The 21672-nt window shown below is 40.4% G+C and overlaps 1 protein-coding gene across 2 annotated transcripts; it reads right to left on the reverse strand.

The window, feature by feature from the left end:
* Window positions 1-1025: 1025 nt before the first annotated feature.
* LOC120477667 (uncharacterized) lies at window positions 1026-8670 on the reverse strand. Of its 2 annotated transcripts, XR_016168817.1 has the most exons (3): window positions 8508-8670; window positions 1561-8131; window positions 1026-1184 (listed from the first exon to the last, which is right to left on the reverse strand). XR_016168817.1 is itself a non-coding variant. In XM_039669349.2 (2 exons), exon 2 carries the CDS (start codon window positions 7932-7934, stop codon window positions 1779-1781), a length of 6156 nt encoding a protein of 2051 aa, XP_039525283.2. In that variant the 5' UTR covers window positions 7935-8131; window positions 8508-8670; the 3' UTR covers window positions 1026-1778. The 2 variants fall into 2 exon arrangements, 1 of the variants encoding a protein (XP_039525283.2); XM_039669349.2 differs by having other exon boundaries at window positions 1026-8131.
* Window positions 8671-21672: the final 13002 nt, after the last annotated feature.

A 21672-nucleotide genomic window follows, 5' to 3' on the forward strand; every position in this document is an offset into this window, starting at 1 on the left:
ACATCCCGCACACCATTACACCACCACCACCAGCCTGCACAGTGGTAACAAGGCATGATGGATTCATGTCCTAATTCTGTTTACGCCAAATTCTGACTTCTCAACAGAAATCGAGACTCATCAGACCAGGCAACATTTTTCCAGTCTTCAACTGGAAATCCCAGTAATTGAGCAGATTGTGAAATACTCAGACTGGCCCGTCTGGCACAAACAACCATGCCACGCTCAAAATTGCTTAAGTCGCCTTTCTTTCCATTTCTGACATTCAGTTTGGAGTTCAGGAGATTGTCTTGACCAGGACCACACCCCTAAATGCATTGAAGCATCTGCCATGTGATTGGTTGATTATATAATTGCAAGCATTAATGAGAAATTGAACAGGTGTTCCTAATAATCCTTTAGGTGAGTGTATTTCAAACCAACTTCCCATCAGATTTTCAAAACTCCTTGAACTGCAATCAAACCCTTCATTTCAATCATAAGAACCCCAGATCTTGATCTGAATGAGGCGGCTGCTGTTGTCAGATGGGTTAGAGCCCTGCCTCAGTGGCCAGTGGCCATTAAAAATATTTTGCCATTATCTGTTTTAGCTACCAGAGGAGCTATCGGACAGAGCTATTGACATCCACCATGCCACCCCGTCCATGTCACAGCCAAGCGATTGATGGAATATTTCAAGCTTCACTGTCTGCAAAGTAGCAAGTACACACACACACACACACACACAAACCCACACACATTAATAGCCCACCTTGATACACTTGGCTGAACTATCCTTTTTAAATTTCTTAGCAGGCGTCTAAATCGAGGTGTCACACACCAGCTCCGAGAGAAATGTGTTGTCATTCTAGACCTTCCTCTCTCGGGTCAAATCAGCTTTGATGAACCTGGGCTTAACATTTGGAGATCTCAAAAAAGGTTTCTCACCCAATTCTCTGAAAGAAATGTGCAAAAACTTAAATATTTAACTTTAATTTACCTTATTACTACTATCATGTAGTGAATGAAATTAGTTTTCCCTTTTCAACTGTAGAGATGGAACTCTGGATTGTTCAGATAGGCCTTAAAGACTGGTGACTCCGGTTAGAGAGTAAGGGCTCGGAGAGTTATATCCAAAACTTTAATATGCTGGGCACATAAATAACATGTACATGGCTGTTTGTATATGGGTGTGTGTGTGTGGTCTGAAACAAAGGATAATAGTACAAATTAGACAAAATTATATTACAGTCATTGTTAAACTGCTACAGATATTTTCATACTGAACAGAAGATCAACAATCAACAATTTACAAGCAATTCCACAATTATAATAGTGTAGCATGTCAAATAACTGTAAAATGGCAACAGATTAACATTTTAAATGTTAATATGACAACACATTATAACACTGTCTGAGGAACTAGCACGTTAGCTTTCCGACATCGAATAACATTTCTGACAGAGTATCGAATAACATTAACTTGTGCACATACAACTTGCAAGATGAATATACTATTATAATAATATAAACAACATTATTATCGTGCACATTTCTACAGGAAATAAGAAATAAACTCACTTTTCTGCACGAACGCACACAGCTTTGAAGTTTACATGCTCATCGTGACCCAGCGCGTGCGGTGTATAAAGTGCATGATCTTAAAGGGGACGTTATCAGTAGAGTGAACGACATGTGCCCTCTAGTGCTGAAACATGAAAGTGCAATTAAAGGGATAGACTTTCCTACATAGCCGCCCCCAAATTTAGTTTCCAAATTTGTAATTAGTTAGGAAAGTCTCAATGTCTGTTGCTATTTTCTTCCTCATCTTCCCATGATGGCAGCTTAACTAAACGGGCAACAGGTCGGATATAAGTGCGCCCTTTCACTTGCACTTCTGCTGTGCGTACGCGATTATCCGCTCCTGCATAGGTTCTAGTCACTCTGCCTATAGGCCACAAGGCTCGGGGCAATTGCGGATCAACTATCATGATGATCTGACCTTCACTTAAATTGGCATTGTCCTTCTGCCATTTTTGTCGGGGCTGCAAACTTGGTAAATAATTCCTAATGAAGTTAACCCAAAAGTGATCAGCTAGAATTTGGCTGTGTCGCCATCGTCGTCTCCCTAACAGATCACTAGAAGAGTAGATTGCTTGCGGGAGTGATGCATCACGACGGCCCATTAGCAATAGATTTGGTGTGACTGGGTCTGGATCGGCAACATCTGATGAGACGTATCCGAGTGGCTTGGAGTTAATAATTCCCTCGACTTCCACTAACACTGTACGCAAGACTGCTTCAGTTACTGTTCGATTGCCCAAGACAACCTGGAGAGCAGTTTTAACTGATCGTATCTCTCGCTCCCAGGTCCCTCCAAAGTGTGGCGCATTCGGAGGGTTAAACTGGAAAGCAATTTCCTGGCATGCAAGATGTTCTTTAAGGGGAACCTCTAACGAAGCAAAGGCCTCCTGGAGTTCAGTAGCTCCTCCTCGGAAGTTAGTACCTCTATCTGCCAGTATCTCAAATGGCTTACCACGACGTGACACAAATCTTCTTAAGGCCATTAGAAAAGCATCCGTGTCCATGCTCTCTAAGAGATCAAGATGTATGCAACTTGTTGTCATACATTTGAATATAATGCCCCAACGTTTCTCAGTGCGTCTACCCAGTTTAATTGTGAACGGTCCGAAGCAGTCTACACCAGTGGACCAGAAAGGTGGCTTGTACAGCCGAAGTCGAGATGGGGGCAAGTCTGCCATCTTCGGAATTACAGGACTTGCTCTCCATTTTTGGCACTTCTCACAGTTGTACTGATGCTTCTTGATTGATTCTCTGCCCCGTAGGATCCAGTACTTGCGTCTGATCTCACCCAAGACTCTCTCTGGACCTGGATGCATAAGATGGTTGTCATATTCTTTGATTAGGAGCATTGTAATCTGATGTTTAGGGTCCAGTATTATCGGATGCATAGTGTCTGGATCTAGGCTGTCAGCTTGACGGAGTCGTCCTCCAACTCGGATTAAACCAAGTGTTTGATCATACTCAGGGGAAAGTGAAGCAAGACGACTCTGGACGGATATGGCTTTACCTTTGATCAGTGCATCCATTTCTCCTGGGAAGCTGTCACTCTGAGCTTGTCTTAATAGGTATATTTCAGCTGATATGGCATCTGCTGCAGTCATGATCGCAGCCGCCCCATGAAGGGACTGGTGAGTTGCTTTCAACAGTTCATGCCAACTACTACTACTAGAGATGTCAACTTGAGGCTTGGCAAGACATGAATTACCACAGAATGATTGCTTCTTTAGCTCATCACTGTCATCAGGAGTTGTTAATTTAGGCAGAGATGGCCAGGTGTTGGGATGTTGGTGAAGGAACTTTGGTCCTTGCCTCCAGCGCTGAGGTTTGCTCAACTCAATCAAAGTCTTGCCCCTAGTTAGGTCATCCGCAGGGTTATCCGCAGTATTGACATATCTCCAATTTGACATCAAAGTCATGTCCTGAATTTCGGCGATGCGTGTCCCGACAAAAACTTTGTAGCGGCAAGAGTCTGCTCTTATCCAATTTAGGACTGTTGTTGAATCGGTCCACAGAATTATATCATCCAAAGGAACAGAAAGCTCTTCACTTAGCAACTTCGCCAGCTGTGCTCCTGAAAGAGCTGCACAAAGCTCTAAGCGGGGAATCGAGGTCTGCTTGCGAGGAGCCACTCTGGACCTTGCCATCACAAAAGCAACATGGGTTCGTTTCTGTTGATCTTGAGTGTTGAGGTAAGCAACCGACCCGTATGCCCGTTCGGAGGCATCACAAAAGATATGGATGGTTCTCTGGGTGTCTTCTGTGTCAGCATATGATGGGATATACGCTCTGGGTATTTCCACAGTGGGCAAATTGGCCAATTCAGCCTCCCAGGCTTGCCATTGTACCAACAGGTTTTCAGGGTGGATGATGTCATCCCAACCAATCTTGAGTTTCCAGAGATCTTGAATTAGCGTTTTCGCTTTAGTGGTGAAGGGTATGAGATATCCAAGTGGGTCGTATTGTGTGGCCAGTACTTTGTAGACATTTCGTAGTGTAGGCTCGGAGTAGTCAACTTGGCGATGTTTATATCCAAGTTGGTCAGTGAGACAATTCCAGCGCAAACCTAAAGCTGGCTCTTGTGGGTCAGAACTATACTCAGAAAGCCACAGTTCTGTACTGGCTGCTCTGGCTTCAACAGGGAGGTGTTCTATTACAGCAGGGACATTGCTGGCCCACTGGCGGATTTCAAAGCCACCAGAAGACAAAAGACTGCGCATCCTGTCAATTAGGTTACGGGCCTTCTCTGGGGAGTCAAGACTCTGCAAACAATTGTCAACATAGAATGCTTGCTCTATAGACCTTTGAACATCTTCGTAGCCTTCATGGTTGTCCTTCACATGCCTTTGAAGCGCATATGTGGCACAACAAGGACTGCAGGTGGTCCCAAATGGAAGAACCTGCCATTCAAAGACACTTGGTTCTTCGTCCCTCTTCATGTCTCTCCAGATGAAGCGTAACAATGAGCGGTCTTCCGGGAGAAGTCGGATCTGGTGGAACATTGCTTTAATGTCTCCACTGATAGCCACCGCATGCTCACGGAACCGAAGGAGGACACCAAGCAAGGACGGACCCAAGATGGGACCCGGGAGAAGGTGATCATTTAGCGCTTGGCCCCTGTATTGATATGAGCAATTGAAAACAAGCCTTGCTTTGTTGTTGTGATGGACTAAATGATGAGGGAGGTACCATGACTCAGAAGAGGAATCTACAACCTCAGGTGCCAATCTCTTCACATAGCCGGCAATTTCAAGCTTTTGGACCTCTTGACAATAAGTCTTGGTTTGATTGATATCGTTGGCGATCCGCCGCTCTGTACTTCGAAGTAGTGAAAGACAAGCAGATTTGGGCGCTTTTAGACACGGACTATCCTTCCGTCTGAGAAGTGGTGTAGCATATCTCATTATGCCATCTACATTCATCCTTACTGTGCGCTGCTCAAGCATCTCAAGTGCTTGCTGGTCAAGCTTGGATCTAGTGGCTGCTTTCTCACTGATATAGGGCAAAGTATCAACTTGCCACAGTTTCTCCACATGCATTTGGAGATCAGAGTGATTTGACATCACTGAAGTAAAGAAGCAGTGCTGCTCTTCAAAGGGAAGATTGACCGAGCTGGCAGGACCTTGAAGTGTCCAACCAAGGGAAGTACATATTGCTACTGGTCCCCCAGAAGGACCAACTCGAACAGGCTGGGTAGGGATGAGCAAATGTGGAAAGTCGGAACCAATCAACAGTACAGGCTTCACTTTGTCAATTGCTGGGATCGGTAGCCCCTGTAGGTGCCTGTACTTCTTCATCAGTACTTTAACTGGGTAGCTATGCTCGGAAAGACCCAGTTCATCAGCAGTGAATGCATGATGGATATTGAATCTCAGCTTAGAGTTGTCAGCTGGGGAAATTTCAAAAGAAACGGATGCCCCTTTCAGATGAACTACCTCATGCTGTACAGTTCTCAGTGAGAGGGTTTCTGGTTCCTTCTGTAGTTTGAGACATAGTGCAGCAGAAGAAAGGAGAATAGTTCGCTCAGAACCATCATCCAACAAAGCATATGCCTCTAGGGAGTGTTCAGCATTATGCAGAAGTACTTTGACTACCTTTAACATGACCTGTTGAGGTCGGTTGGGACGGTCAAGATAAATGGTGTCTGGAGGAGTACTGACCATGAGGACCTGGTTGGGCTCCTGTATGGTTACATCATGTAGCACAGTGAGATGCTGCTTTTGACATATTTTACAGGGCTTCTTGAGGGTGCAAGCCTCAGGTTTGTGATTACGTCCACAGCGCCAACAGCCTTTGTCTTTGAGCCACTCTGCAATTTGGGTAGTTGTTAGTGACTTGAAATTTGTACACAGGCTGAGATAGTGCTCACGTGTGTCACAATATGGACAATAGGGCTTAGGCTTGTCTTTTGGCTTTAGCGGGAATGTACGTTGTATCGGAGAAGTAAGTGGTAATTTATCTGGACTACTACTGGTATTGTAGTACACAGAAGATGATGGGTGGTTCTGGCTTCTCATCCCTTTCTTTTGAGGCTTCATCTGCTCTTGAAACATGTCCACAGCTCTGCTGGAGATACGCTTTGCCTGTGATTTTATCTGAAGCCACGCTGATAGGTCCAGCAGTGTGTATGTTTTGTCTGTCCCGGTGATTAGTATACCACGATTTAAACAATGCTCTACAAATCCATCACGATAGCTAGCAGGCAGTTTGGCTAAAATTCTGTCTACATGTGAGCCACATTTCAGTTCGTAGCCATTCTCACCCTCTAATGAACGCAGCATGCCCACAAGAGAATGTACCGACAGCGCAAAGTTATCAAATGCTTCAGCATCCCCTACTCTGACAGGTGGAGAGTTCAACATAGCACCAAGTTCACTCTGTACAAGTTGGCGGGCTTGCCCGTATTTGTCTTGGAGGGCTTGCAATGCCGTCGTATATGGAGTAGGGTCATGCATGTAAGCTTGTGCTAATTTGTAGGCACTTGGCAGTTTTAATCTGTCTAGAAGCACTTGGTATTTAAATTGCTCTGTGAGATGAGCATGACCACCTAAGAGACTGTCCAGAGCCATTTTGAGTAAGGCAAAGTCAGACTCTTTACCACTATCAAATTTAGGCAGGGCTGGTTTGGGTATACCATATGAGCTGGCAATCAACATGTCCATCATATTGACTGGGGCTTGTGACTCTACACACGGGATACTAGGCACTGAAAATGGCTGTGAGTTAAACTTCACTTGCCTAACAGGTTGATGCAACTGACCTGTTGGAGGATGAGGTCGAGGCTGGACTGGGCCTACAAAAGTAAGTGGCTGGGCATAGTTGGTCCCTGTGGAATCCTGTGACATGTATGGTCTAGGCAGAAAGGTTGGGTTGGCGATTGACTGTCTAACACTATGGGTTTGTCTATCAAAAGACAAGGAGTGTTGCTCTGTTGTAGGGGGGTAAACATCTGGATTAGAGAATTTTACTTGTTGGGGTGGCACCGGTGATGCTACAGCATGAGAATAGTCTACATCTAATGGCTTGGGAATAGAGATAGGTGTAATGTGCTCAGTGACAGAGTATGAAGTTAAGAGCGGAGGGTTAACAGAATTACTCTGATGTATGTAATGTGTTGAGTGCTGTGGATTATCAGATAACTGATTTGGTGTGTGAGGAACAACATCTACCTTCTGTGAACAGAGTATATCAGTCTGTACCTGCTCTGGATCAAGCTCACTTCTGGTTTGTGGAACAGCTGTTGCATTTTCAGTCTCTGATTCTCGAAGAAGTGATGCAATGAGACGTGCTTTCTCCAGCTCCATCTCCTTCTGCTTAATGCGGCGTTGTCTTTCCAGCTGCTTGGTGATCAGTTCCTTGGTCTTGTGCGCTGCACGAGCCTCTTCATCCAACTGCCGACTTCTTCTTTGCTGTTCTCTGAGTAATTCTTCTCTCTCATATAGCGCATACCGTGCTTGTTGATCCAGGAACTCACACTGCTCTTCAGCTTTGCTCTCCTCCACCATCTGTCTCTGCATCTCTGCAAGCTCCATGCTCTTCAATTTCTCCTCTACAATAGCTGTCTGTAGATCAGTCAGTTGTGAAGCTGTGTTTCGGCTGGATCCAGAGCTTCTGCTAGTCTTTGTTCTTGATTGGCTGTGACGTGAACAAGGAAATGAACGTGCTGAAGATGGCCTACTAGACGCAGTCACATGCTCTGACTGTGCAGTTGGAATGGTAGCCGCTGGCATTATCCTACTGGCATCCGCACTACAATCTGGAATTTGGCTTGGTTGATACCCAACATCATAATCATCTAAGTAGGCTGGTGGATGTCTCTCCCGCTGAGTACGAGGACGCACAATCGGTTTTGTGACCTCCTGCTCGGGCTGCATGTTGTCTTCAAGGTTGCTATCCTCCGGCTCGAAGGACCATTTGTAGAGATGGAACTCTGGATTGTTCAGATAGGCCTTAAAGACTGGTGACTCCGGTTAGAGAGTAAGGGCTCGGAGAGTTATATCCAAAACTTTAATATGCTGGGCACATAAATAACATGTACATGGCTGTTTGTATATGGGTGTGTGTGTGTGGTCTGAAACAAAGGATAATAGTACAAATTAGACAAAATTATATTACAGTCATTGTTAAACTGCTACAGATATTTTCATACTGAACAGAAGATCAACAATCAACAATTTACAAGCAATTCCACAATTATAATAGTGTAGCATGTCAAATAACTGTAAAATGGCAACAGATTAACATTTTAAATGTTAATATGACAACACATTATAACACTGTCTGAGGAACTAGCACGTTAGCTTTCCGACATCGAATAACATTTCTGACAGAGTATCGAATAACATTAACTTGTGCACATACAACTTGCAAGATGAATATACTATTATAATAATATAAACAACATTATTATCGTGCACATTTCTACAGGAAATAAGAAATAAACTCACTTTTCTGCACGAACGCACACAGCTTTGAAGTTTACATGCTCATCGTGACCCAGCGCGTGCGGTGTATAAAGTGCATGATCTTAAAGGGGACGTTATCAGTAGAGTGAACGACATGTGCCCTCTAGTGCTGAAACATGAAAGTGCAATTAAAGGGATAGACTTTCCTACATCAACATTGACACCGAGTCAACATTTAATCTGAATTGAGCTGAATAATGACACAATTGTCTACTTTACTGCTGAAATTGATGGGTTTTGCAACATTAACTGTTATTTTCCTGTTTATAACTGTGAAACGACTAAAATGCTATATGAATAAATGTGACTTTATTAATGGAGGCAAGTTGTTGAACCCCTAAAGGTACAAATTTGCACACACAAAAAAAAAAAAATTCTTGACACTAAGTAGTCCATGCAAACTGGTGCAAAATAATCGAAATCTTCATACATTCAAACCTATTTACATATTTTTCAGTGAAAATCTTGACGTGCAACATTTCTATCCTTTTCTGTCTGTGCTACTAGCAAAGCTAGCAGGCATGAACATTTAGTTGTCTGGCGTCTCTAAGACCCCCAAAGATGAGTATTATAATCTCCATGCATGTTAAGAAAATACTTTTTAAGGTGTCATTAGATGAGGAAAAGTAGAACAAGTAGCCTATTAGTGGCCTTAGGGTCTCTCAGATGCCAAAAAGAATATAAAGCTGAAAGCAGCAATTTCTCAGTAAATTAGGACCTTGTGGACCTTCAGTGAGACTGCTTGTCTAGAGTTTGAGGATGTATTTTTTTTTTTAAAAAAACATAATTTTTGGTAGAATAAACAAGGCCGGAAGGAGCTGCCAAACATGCTCTGTACAAAATGTTCCTGTTGTGTATGTGTATGCTAACACAAAAGCTGACGCTTTTACAACATAGTTTTATGCTGCCAAATGTGAGGTACAGCATTACTCCATTCCACTCCGAATTTGTATTATGCAACATAGCACATTATACATATATACACAGTGAACTTTAACCCTTTTTATTTCCCCAATCCATTAGCACACAAAACTCATAGCTAAAAGGAGAAAATGGAAACAGGACAAATAAACTTTTTTGTGTTTATCAGACTTGTGTCTTTTTTTTTTTCCATACTCCCCTTTTCTGTCAGTTCAGATTCTTCTGAACACTTTTTATGCAGCAGGAAATCTCACATTCAAAAGCAAATGTTCTTGATGTGAACAATAACAGCTTTTCATGTCAATAAAGTTACATTGATGCACCATCTCGAACACATACAAGTAATTAAAGCAGAATGAAGAGTGATAGTCAATATTTTTCATACATTCTAAAACACTTATTTTGACTTAATAAGTGCTGTTTCAAAAAAACATTGTTCCTCGTTATTTAGCACACAAGTTGTGACATCAATTCCTTTCAAAATTAATCTTTTTTTCTGCGAACCTGTTTAATTGTTTTCGAAATCGCACTGAACTGAACCTGAACAATTCATTCACGAATTGGAATGATCCGATTGCAACAATGAACGACGGATTCAGTGATTCTGTAAACAAATTACTTAACTGATCATGTCTGACGGAAAACTAACACATATAATAACATGATAACCTTCAACACACTCAAATGCAGTTTCAGCCCGATCTCATGAAAGTTCGTGTCTATGGCACGAATGTCATTTCTCGTGGCATTTATACGCCAAAAACAGTTTTTGCGTGTATTTGGCACGCGATTTTCGCGTACATGTGATACGCACTTTTTTGCGTATAATACGCACGAACTCCCCACCCCCCTCCCCCCTAAACCTAACCCAGGGTTTTTTAGTGCGTACCATATACACGAAAAAAACACTTTTGGCGTATAAATGCCACGAGAAATGACACTCGTGGTATAGATACGCATCTTCATGAGACTGTGTTGGCAGTTTAGTATGATAGTGTAAGTGAAACAGCGCTGTTACCTCAAAAGATTAACGGGTTAGTTCACCCAAAAATGAAAATTAAGTCATTAACTACTCACCCCCATGCTGTACCAACTTTCATTTTTGGGTGAACTATGCCTTTAATTCGTCAAATAAACTGACCTGCGTGAGTAGTCTATTAATTCAGCATTTGCGGGTAGTTCGGTAGAATGAAATGTCCTCATTCCTCTATATATCTGTGGGACTCGTGCTGATATCTGTCTCTCATTGGCAATCGCGACCTGCTCGCGAAACACCATGCTTTCCACCCTCATAACCACCTGAGACGAGAGATTTATGTTTTTTTTTTTTGTCTGGTAAAAAAAATTGCATCATCGGAGGATTTTTGGCCAGAGGCTAAAGACTACATGAACTCTAAACAAGTGATCGGTTGTTGTGCGTTTTAACATTGCTAAGAAAATGTCGCTCGTCCGTGAGCAATACGAGACTGGTGCGTCTCACAGGTGTCGCTTATCGGTAATCACGCCACCGGCGTCGCGCCGTTCTCCCGCGGCCCTCAGTTTTGTCATGCTCGCCAGTAAACATAACGAATGGCGACTGTAGAACGCAAAAGCCGAATCCCGGACATTTTGGGCGATCTCGAAACACATTTTCAGGCAGACTCATCACGGAGACTCACTAGTAGCCTTGACTTGTTGTTTACCTACTGCGCTCTGTTAGCGGTAGGCGTGGCCTCCTAGGGCAGAGAAGCAAGTGCATTCTGGGAGTTGTTGTCTTTCATCCACATGAGCCAAAAATACATTTTCTAGCTTTTCTCAGTCTAGAAAGCTCCAAATTCAAAAATAATTTCACATTTCTTCTACAGAAATGATCTATTTTATATACACATTTATCTATCCAGAGGTGAAGTATCCCTTTAAATTTAGCCATATTCAAGTAGCTTCCTTTGTCAACACTCTCTAGGCCTCCTTGACATCAAATTTCACAGTGCATAATTTTTTTTATTATAGCAGACAAACATGACAATATTATATTGTTGAAACACTCTTTGGTCTCTGCTATAGACTATGTACCGGTAATAACCCCGCCAAAAAAACATTCCTGTGAATGATATTTCAATTACAGCCATTGTTTTTCATGCTATGTAATCACGTTCTATAATATAGTTACATGAGATTAGGCCATGTTTATAATTCACAGATGATAAAAAAAAGGATTTCACACTACCACATCATAAATTATCCTGTCTGCAATATAATGTGTTTTATACAGATTTGGCAAGAACACTCTGAAGTATGGAAGCCCGTTTCCACCACAGATGAGTAAAAAAAAATATAAGTCTGTAAGTCATAATCAAACACTTTCTCGTAATAATGACTTATTTTCTTGCACTTCTACGCATGTCTTCTTCATCAGTCATACAAGTGCAGCTGCTGTCTCTTTGAATGGGGAAACATCACATTCTCCAAAGCTGTTCACAAAGCTTATGATTATATTTAATTTTTGACATCTCCTATGAAATGTGACAACCGTATCATAAATATGGTTTCTAATGCTCAAATAGTGATTAGAAGGCAAATAGCGTTTAGAAGGATTTAGAAGGTGTGACTTTCTCCCATTCATATGCTTTCTGTCACGATATGAGAAATCAGGAAGCGTAGATGCAATTGCAGGTGAAGGTGAACTTAATGAAACAAACAAACACAAGCTACAAATCAAAACTCCCTCAAGGGGGGGAAACGGAAATAACATAAACGGAACATAAACTCTCTACTTGGACAACTGAACCAACACTGAACTGCAAACACAACAGAGAAAACGCAAAAGTGGCGTTGCACTTTTTAAGCGTTTAGACGAGCGTTTTGGGTGGGAAATCCGCGTGCATATGATGACGCAAAAGTTTGTGAAATTCAATGTAGTATGCACTCCAGGCGGTCCACGCCAAGTCCGTGCGCCTGCGTACAACCTTCACTGTCAAGCAGACTTTTGCGTTTTTACCGTTCACACGGGAACGCGGCGGTGGAGCGTTTTTAAGATTTCCACTCTGGAGGGTGGTTTCACTTTTTTGCATTTTTAAGCCCCAAAAATGCCGTCGCCGAGTAAACGAAAGGCAAATCCGATAAAATATTTTTACGTTTTCACCCACGAGCGTTAACAGGCCCTCAATAGGGAATAAACACAGAAGGCTAATGAACAGGACAGGTGGGACAAATGAACCAATAATCAGATAACAAGGGGGAGGGACCAGACAAGAGCACATGGCCCAAAATAACAGAACACCCACAAGACAGGACAGGCATGTGACACTTTCTCCCATTCATATTACTTTCTCGCATTCAATAGACCCCTTTTCAGTTGGTAAACATGGTGACGTTTTTTTGTGGGCGGAGCTTAGGTGGAGGCAGAACGATCCGTCTGGCCGCTTCACTAATGCTAGTTAGCAAGGATTGTTAGCTTGTTTTTTAACAATGACTGGAGAAAATCAGATTTTATCTTAATGTGTAAGGTCACTCAGTGTCCAGGGCCGCGATTGTTATTTCCAAAAGTTATTTTTAACGGACAGAACCAGATTGGCCGACTGTAGCCGCCTACACGCTCACTCAATTCATGGACGATCTGACAGGATTAACGTTACGTTAGCTCGGTTGAATGGCCTGACTTCTACACCTACCTTATAGAGAAACCGATCGTAAAGAGAAACTGAGGGCATTTAAATCTTTAGATGCCTATAACTATGTGCTGAATGGTCCTGTACAAGACTTGTGTGTATGATCCACAGTTCTGCCGAGCCAGGGCAGAGAAGATGACAATGTAAAGTGTCATTACGGTGCGATTTTAATGATGTGAATATTTTCAAGAAATAAAAGATCCAGATACAGCATATTCATTTTTCATTGATACTTGCACCAAACAACACAATAAGATGACATTTAAAAATAATAAAAGTAATTTACGCTCCTTAATATGTAGCCGAATCTGTGCTGGTTTGCATTGGCCGCCTCCAGTTTTCACTTTGTTTTGCCTCCAGCTAGCGCCGTGACGTAACTGTGACATCGGCGCAAAAGGGGTCTATAGTGCGAGTACCGGTAGTGCGTTTACAATGAACATTCCAAATAGAAAAAGTGGACACTTCATGCACTCAACTGGCACAGGTTTAATTTTAGTAGCGGAGTGGGATGGGGCAATCAGACTATCATAGTGTAAGTTAACACAGTCTCATCCCAAAAAGTCATATAACTGACGTCTTGGGACGTCTTTTGACCATACGTCAATATCCAGCCCGATCTCATGAAAGTTCGTGTCTATGGCACGAATGTCATTTCTCGTGGCATTTATACGCCAAAAACAGTTTTTGCGTGTATTTGGCACGCGATTTTCGCGTACATATGATACGCACTTTTTTGCGTATAATACGCACGAACTCCCCACCCCCCTCCCCCCTAAACCTAACCCAGGGTTTTTTAGTGCGTACCATATACACGAAAAAAACACTTTTGGCGTATAAATGCCACGAGAAATGACACTCGTGGTATAGATACGCATCTTCATGAGACTGTGTTGCAATATCCGCCTTTTTAGGGCCCCCTTAAACGTCGTAGATGGCGATCCCGGGCCGTCATACAACTGACGCTTTACCTTTAATGTCAGTTAGGTGACGGGTTAGGTTTAGGTCTGGGGTAGTGTTAGGATCCCATAACCTCATCTACCGACGTTTAAGGGGGCCCTAAAAAGGCGAAAATTGACGTATGGTCAAAAGACGTCCCAAAACATCAGTTATATGATGTCTTGGGATGAGACCGGGTTGTGTAAGAAGGTGAATGGGGATGCAGCGTTTGCTCATACTTGAAGCACTGTAAAACCCAGTTATCTTTGTGACGTTAAAACCAAATGTATGGATATAAGAACATCTATGGCCTATATAACAAAATTAAACAACAATATTTTCTCATTTCCTTCAACTTTAATTCCATGAAAACAAAAAAAAAATAAACATGGACCTTTATTTTCATTTATTTCTGCTATTGTAGGTTTGTTTTGCAATTGTAAGCAATTAAAACGCGCAAACTGGGTGCCGGCACAGACTTGCCTGATCAGAATCGCCTCACAAAAAGTTACAAAAAAAAATTCTGTGCTCAACGCTACTCAACGAACATGCCCGGTTGCCAGCCCTGCGATGACATCACTTTTCCCGCTCGCACCTTCGCTCTCATGCGGATACAGCAAGTATAATCCAGGCTTAAGTAAAAGCAATTTTGCAGCCACAGAGATTTTTTTTTGTTTAAAACCCTTAAAAGTAGGTTAACATCTAAACAGCTTTAATAGAAATACAGTCTTCGGCAGTGAGAGCTATTATATTTATGTGTTTTAAAGTTGTGGAGTGTTTTACCTTTGGAGAAGCTCTCTGTGGAAGCAGAAACTGATCTCCTCTGCTCTGATGAAGTGCTCTTATATCTTTTATTATGCGTATGCATTTTTATATCATAGGTTATCATTTCCCACCTGTTTAATCATCAAGTCCCTCTTTGAAAGTTTGTCATGAGTGGGAACTGGTGTCAAATAGTGCAGGCTCCTCGTGAAACACTTACCTGCTGAGAAAATCAGCTTTCTAAAATTAATGTCGTAGATCAGATTAAGATTAGATCAGGATAAGAGTCAGTAAACCTAATTTAGTACTTCTGATTTATGGGGATGGAAAGTGGAAAAGAGCAGCTTGGACATTCTGCTAAACATCTAATTTTTTGTTCATGTCACGCAGGTTTGGAACAATATGAAGGTGACGTGAGTGGGAGGACAATTTTTGTTTCTAGGTGAATTGTTGGATGAATGATTTAGTAAGTGCAGTTTCCTCAGGGAGAGATATCTTTTTTATGTTCTGAATAACAGGTGCTTGAGAAGAAGTCATAGTTTTATTTTAAAACAAGTTGTATGCAAAATCTCACAATATTCTTGTTTTGTATGTTTTGGGCATAATAATTTGATTTATGCACCATCTCATGTCTGCCAACCCTGCTTCTTATTCAGATCACTCCGCACAGCAATCTGCCCCATTGATTGAAACTTTACAGTAGCGTTATTTGATTCTCTTGCAATTATTATCCTCAATTGTTGGGATTTTGTAGAAGTACATCTCATTCACTGTAGTTATGTAAGTTGTGCACTTAAGTGTGATGGAAAGTTTCGTGCACAAAAGGAGAGCAGACATTCCTGTTACATGTATTAAATATTCACAAATTATGACTTCAGAGTTCAGATTAAATGATGGCAAAGAATATTCCAGAATATGGCCCCTATTCCATTTTCTAAAATATAATGAATTAAATAGACTTTGTTAAAAAATATAAATTTCTTGATTTTAATCTATTTTCAATTTTATGAACTAATATCAATTCTTAAATCCCAAGAATTGATATTTTACTGTATGCTGTTTTCAGTTGATGAATAAACAAAACTTTGTAGCGCCTTTCATCCAATAAATCACAATAAGCTTTAATTTTATTATGAAATTCACACAATAAATATTGTTTAATGTGGCTTGACCGATCGCTGTAGCGAGTCTATTGGGTGAGATTTGTTGCATTATTCCAAATAAATAGATTATAATTCACGTATAACAGCCAAACAACATCTAAAGTTTATGATTTAAGGGTCAAGAACCCAACTAAAACTCACACTGATCTGCATAATGGTGACTTAAAAATTACGGTTTTCTCCTTCTGATTCTACTTGTTAACATCAGGTGTCTTCAATGATGGCAATGAAAAAAAAGAGGTCTTAATTCATCTTTGACGTCAGTCTGTTATTCCGATATTTTTGCTTAGAAAAATGTGTAAATTTTGCTCTCTTTAAATGGTTAACTTTCAAGGAATTCATTTGGTTGCTTATTACTCAATTCTAATTTGTTAAATTTAATTTATAATATCGATTGTGATCTGTTGCCTCAATTTTATTGATTAGATTTAACATTTTCAGTCGTATTCATTTTTACAGTATATGCTAGAAATATAGAAGACATCATTGATTTCCACGAGCAAAACAAAAATTCAATCAATTCAAGAAACATCTGTTCCAGATCACCTGTGTTATTGATTTTTAAGGTAACTCTCCGCAGTTTTATTAACTTTTCTTTCCTTCATAGCTTTTAATAAACACAATAAAAGATTATTGGCAACATTATTGTTAAAACTGTAGAAGTGGCCTCTACTGTTCATCCTCTACACTTCTTCACGAGCAAGTCTCATTTTTTGATATGGTCAGTGACATTCTAACTCTATTAACATCATCGTCGTTGGGTTTTGATAAACTCATTGACTGAAGTCGTAAATTCATTGGGAGTTCTTAATGGCAACAAATTGGAGACAGTGAGTGCGCATTGTACCAAGTAATTGTTGGAACGTAAATGTGGCTGGAGCTGACGTTGTAATGCAATTATTACATTATTTAAAGCATGAAGTGCTAAAAGGAGTTGACCCCCAGGGAGCAGAGAGTTGCTAACCAATTACATCTTAATTGAACATGATCATGCACGTATTAAACACATCAGCCAAGTGAGGTACATCAATTTCTATTACCCTGACTTTAGAACTTGTGATTCATGAGTAAGGTTGGGTAAAACCTTGAATGCATCAAATTAAGGCACAACTTTGGCTATCCAGAGCACATCAGAAATGTGTAATATATAATTATATTTTAAGGTTACACTTTATTTCGAAGTAACAAACGATTATTTTGCTAATCGATTAATCTAACGATTATTAGGATTAATCGGCTAATCGTCAGATTTTTGCGGGCTAATCAGTAAGTTTGGAACAATTATTCAGATTTTTCAATTAGTTAAAACATTTAGTTATACATGTTATTACTATAATATAAAAAAAGAAAATCAGTTCAGCTTTTGAAATAGCTGGTTTAATGAACTTAGAGCTAACTACACAGGTCATTCTCTTTAAGTTTTCAGATTTCAGTCCAACTCACATACAAATGCTCTCTAAGCACTGTTTAATAGGACCACTGCTTTTCTTAGAACTGAATTTGGGAGAACAGACCACAAATGTGATACATTATCCTTTTTCATACTTTTACAGCGGATTGCAAAGGAAAAAATTAAAATCATCATGAGGAAAAGGAAGCAGCGACTGAAGATCTCTTTGCCACAGATATTCTTATATATAACATCACATGTCATGATAAAGTACCAAGTTGTTCTCATGATGTCTAAAAATAAATCATGAAGGAAAATTGACCAACCTTGAAATTATTCGTTTCAGCCTTTTTGAATGGAAGTTCCGCAAACCGGAAGTGGCGCCCATAATTCAAAACGCAGCACGCATTTATAAAGGGCTGCATTACACTCTAGCGCCAGAGCGCCGTAGTGGTAAAATCACGATATTGCACTCCCTTACATTAGGTCACGTGAGATCAAACGACTACTCGACAACAAAGATATTTGTCGACAATTTTTTATGGGTCCAGTTTAGACGATAGTCTACTTTAGACATTCTACTAACTAAGTAACTTTGGAGCTACATGCCTACTATCATTAGAGTATTTGGTTGACTGTAGTTGCAAATTTACAAATAGCCTAGTCAGTAGAATATCTGTTGAGAAGCATCAATATAAAGAAGTGTTATCATCAGATAGGCCTATTAAGCAGACAGTCTAATACTCTAATGACTGGTAGTTGATATGTAGTTGTAAGTTTACTTATTGTTAGTAGAATGTCTAAGTGGACCATTGAAATAGCCTAAAGTAATGCTAGATATTTTTTCTTTGTTTGTTTTGAGATTGCGAAATCTTGATGCATGCAAAATAGTTTTTTTTTTCTGGATCTGCAGAAGTGATCTGAAATAATTTACATGAAAGGATGTGTCATGTCACTCTGATCCAGCTAAAGAATTTATGAATAAGTGTCAAGAAAGTCAACAGATTCTTTGAAATAGTAAATGGAGAAGCCCTATTCATGTATTTAAAGGCATTTTCAAAGGATTAACATTTTACTAATGCATTTCAGTCAAGGAGGTACATCTGCAGTTACAGAGCCGTGTATCTGGTCTCCTGTGTGTCACACTAATTTGCCGCCGACAACGATTAAAGCGTTCACCAATGAATGAGCCCATGGCCATTAGCTTAATGACCAATCACGCAGTTATGATCAGGTAGAGTGTATCTGACGCAGCCAGAGTCAAAACAATGACTCATACGGTGCTGTTCTGACATTCAAGAGTTGTTACACTCGAGGAAGTCAGTTTTCTGTGAACTCTAGTTTGAATAAATTAAGTTAGACATTCACTTGAAATGAAATGGATATTAATTTGTGGTGGAATAGGTTTCATTTGGTTTTTCGTTATTCATTATAAGTTTCTCCTTACCAGAGATACAGAACATGTTTATTGTGAATTCAAGAACGACGTGATCATAAAGCGGTTCACAATATGCATTACTTTGAGTAACTGCAGCAACACTCATTCTCAGTTTAATTTTCATGCAACACTCGTTCTCAGTTTAATTTTCATAGTTCTGTCTTCAAACGTTGAGAGGGAAATGGCCCGGACCTACACAGATGGGTCAGAGCTATTCAAACATGGTCTCGTATTTGTGTAGACCATGCAAAAACATTGACTTGGCTTCAGTGACCCACTTCAGCTTTAGGCTGAAGAAACAAAATCCACCTTTTGTCAGTCATTGATTGGCTTGGTTCTGCTTTTTGGTCCTTTTTGTTCAACCATGTGGCATAGAGCAACCTTTTGAGGTTCCTCCTTTGGTTGTAAACTAGACGGGGGGGAAAGAAGCTAAGTATAAGGAACAGAACGGGTGAAGTTTTATATTGTGCCTTTTGTAAAAGTGCCAAAGCAGCCTCAGTTTTGAAAAGCCCAGCACAAAGCATATTCCTTTATAAACAATGCAAAGTATGGTGGGGTGAAGCATAAAAGTGCTAAATCCTCTCAAAGAGGGGATGAATCTTTCATGAATGAGACACACTTCCCTTCTTAAAAGAGCAGAGTGGAACACTCTCTCACACAAACACACACATCTGCACACACTCGACACTTATAAATAAGACGCAGCCCGCGCTCAGACAACAAAATGCGAAGCTGTTTGGATTTCTCCCACTAACGATGTGAATTATAAATGAGACTCTGTAATTTGGAGGAACTTGTGAGCTGGTGATTTCTTATCAAGCTTCAGTTTCTGCTGAACTCTGAAAGAAAATAACTAAGAGAGCATTTTGGGGGGGACAGAGTCGTTTTTTATATTTGACGTTTTTGTATAATTCAGTAAATCTGGTTCCATTAAAGGTGCCATCTACCATAATAAATCAAATCCTACTCCATATTCCATAACAGATGGGGGCAGTATACCTCCAAAAAATGACTTGTGCTCCTACCATCGCGCATGTTATTCAAATCATTTGACATGATAGTAAAAGGTTGGAAGACCGCAGTTTCACGTGGAACATTTGGAGATTTTTAGAGATCAGAGACTCAATGAACTAAACACTAGAGTGAACTAAACTAAACACTATGAATCTCAACACTAAATGATGAAGACCGCCTCATAGATCTCAAAAACAAGCTGGTGCATTTCGACGGTATGGGAAAATAAAATCTTGGGCAATTATTTGAAGTTTATGGTATTCGTTTTGTTCATATTACACTTTTATTGTTAGTGAATTAATTTGACAGACAGCATTCGCTGATGTTGATCAAGCTAGCGCCGTGAATTCACCGTGAGACACACGCAATTGACACTTAGCAAGCAGGTTAAGCTCTCAGATTCTGTCAATTATATTACGCAATTCAAAGAATAAATACCGTTTTGGCGCTTGTACATGTTACACTACAGATCCCTAGCGCACGTGAACCGATCGTCTCTACTAGCTGGAAAAAGAACACGAACACTGTTGAAAGATACAGTATGCTACAACTTACCAAAATGTATTCCTCATGCATAATGTCGACCAATCATTTTTTGAACTCTTCCCTGAACTGAAATGTAGTAGTGGGCTGTATTTCCACACGACTGACATCAGGTTCAAGTACACATACACACACACACACACACACACACAAGCCGGCGCGAGCGCGACTCACTCGCGTATTGCAGTTTGGCTGGTGCTAACGTTGCCCATCCGCATACCGCCTCCCATGGCCGGAACTGGTATTACGACACCTGCCGGGCCGGGGCTAATAATTTAGCATGCTAATTCAGGTTAATATCTCGGCAGCACTATAACTTGTCAGTTTTTTAATGACATCTTTGCACTTATTTCTTCTCATTCTTTTGATGCGTGTAGCTCATTTTTCGTATATTGTTACCTCAATTATTGTATATGGCACCTTTAACCTGTAACATATACATTGAAAAGTTTGGTGTCTGAATAAAAAGAAAAATTGTAAAGTTTTTGAAAGATGTTCACCAAGGCTACATTTCTTTGATCAAAAATATAACATAAACAGTAACATTTTGAAGGGATACTGCACTTTTTTTGGAAAAAGGGTCATTTTACAACTCCCCCAGAGTTTTACCGTTTTTAAATCCATTCAGCCGATCTCCGGTTCTAGCGGTACCACTTTTAGCATAGCTTAGCATACATCATTGAAGTGCACACGACCATTAGCATTTGTCAAAAAAAAAAAAATTACCAAAGAGTTTCGATATTTTTCCTATTTAAAACTTGACTCTACTGTAGTTACATCGTGGACTAAGACCGACGGAACATGTAAAGTTGCGATTTTCTAGGCTGATGTGGCTAGGAACTATATTCTCATTTCTGCGTAATAATCAAGAAACTTTACAACCGTACCATGAGCGCAGCAAGCTATATACCTATATTGTATTTATAAATTATATAAAGCGTTCACAGGCAAATTTGCTTTAAGATTAGGTATATATATATATATATATATATCCCCAGTGTCGAAATCAGGCAAACATAAATTTCAGGCAACACGATTGCTGGCTGCATATCAATATCCATGGATCACTGGATCTTTAGTAAGTTGTAAGGAACACTATATTGAGTCCAACATTTAGTTTAAATTGATCAAATGTTCGTTTTAGTTGCATTTTCGGAGTTTCCCCTATTAAATCCAGTCACGCAGCAGATCTTTTACCACTCAGTCAGGCTGAGGGGGGTTGTTCCGGCGGGAAAGTGACGTCAATGCATTCTCTCTATACCGTGCTGGGGACTATTTTCAGGCGCTGCGTCATATCATTACGCCTGTTGCACTCATGGTACGGCAGTAAAAT

The sequence above is a fragment of the Pimephales promelas genome, chromosome 6 (assembly GCF_988280905.1).
Source record: "Pimephales promelas chromosome 6, fPimPro1.hap1.1, whole genome shotgun sequence".
Classification (NCBI taxonomy): Eukaryota; Metazoa; Chordata; class Actinopteri; order Cypriniformes; family Leuciscidae; genus Pimephales; species Pimephales promelas.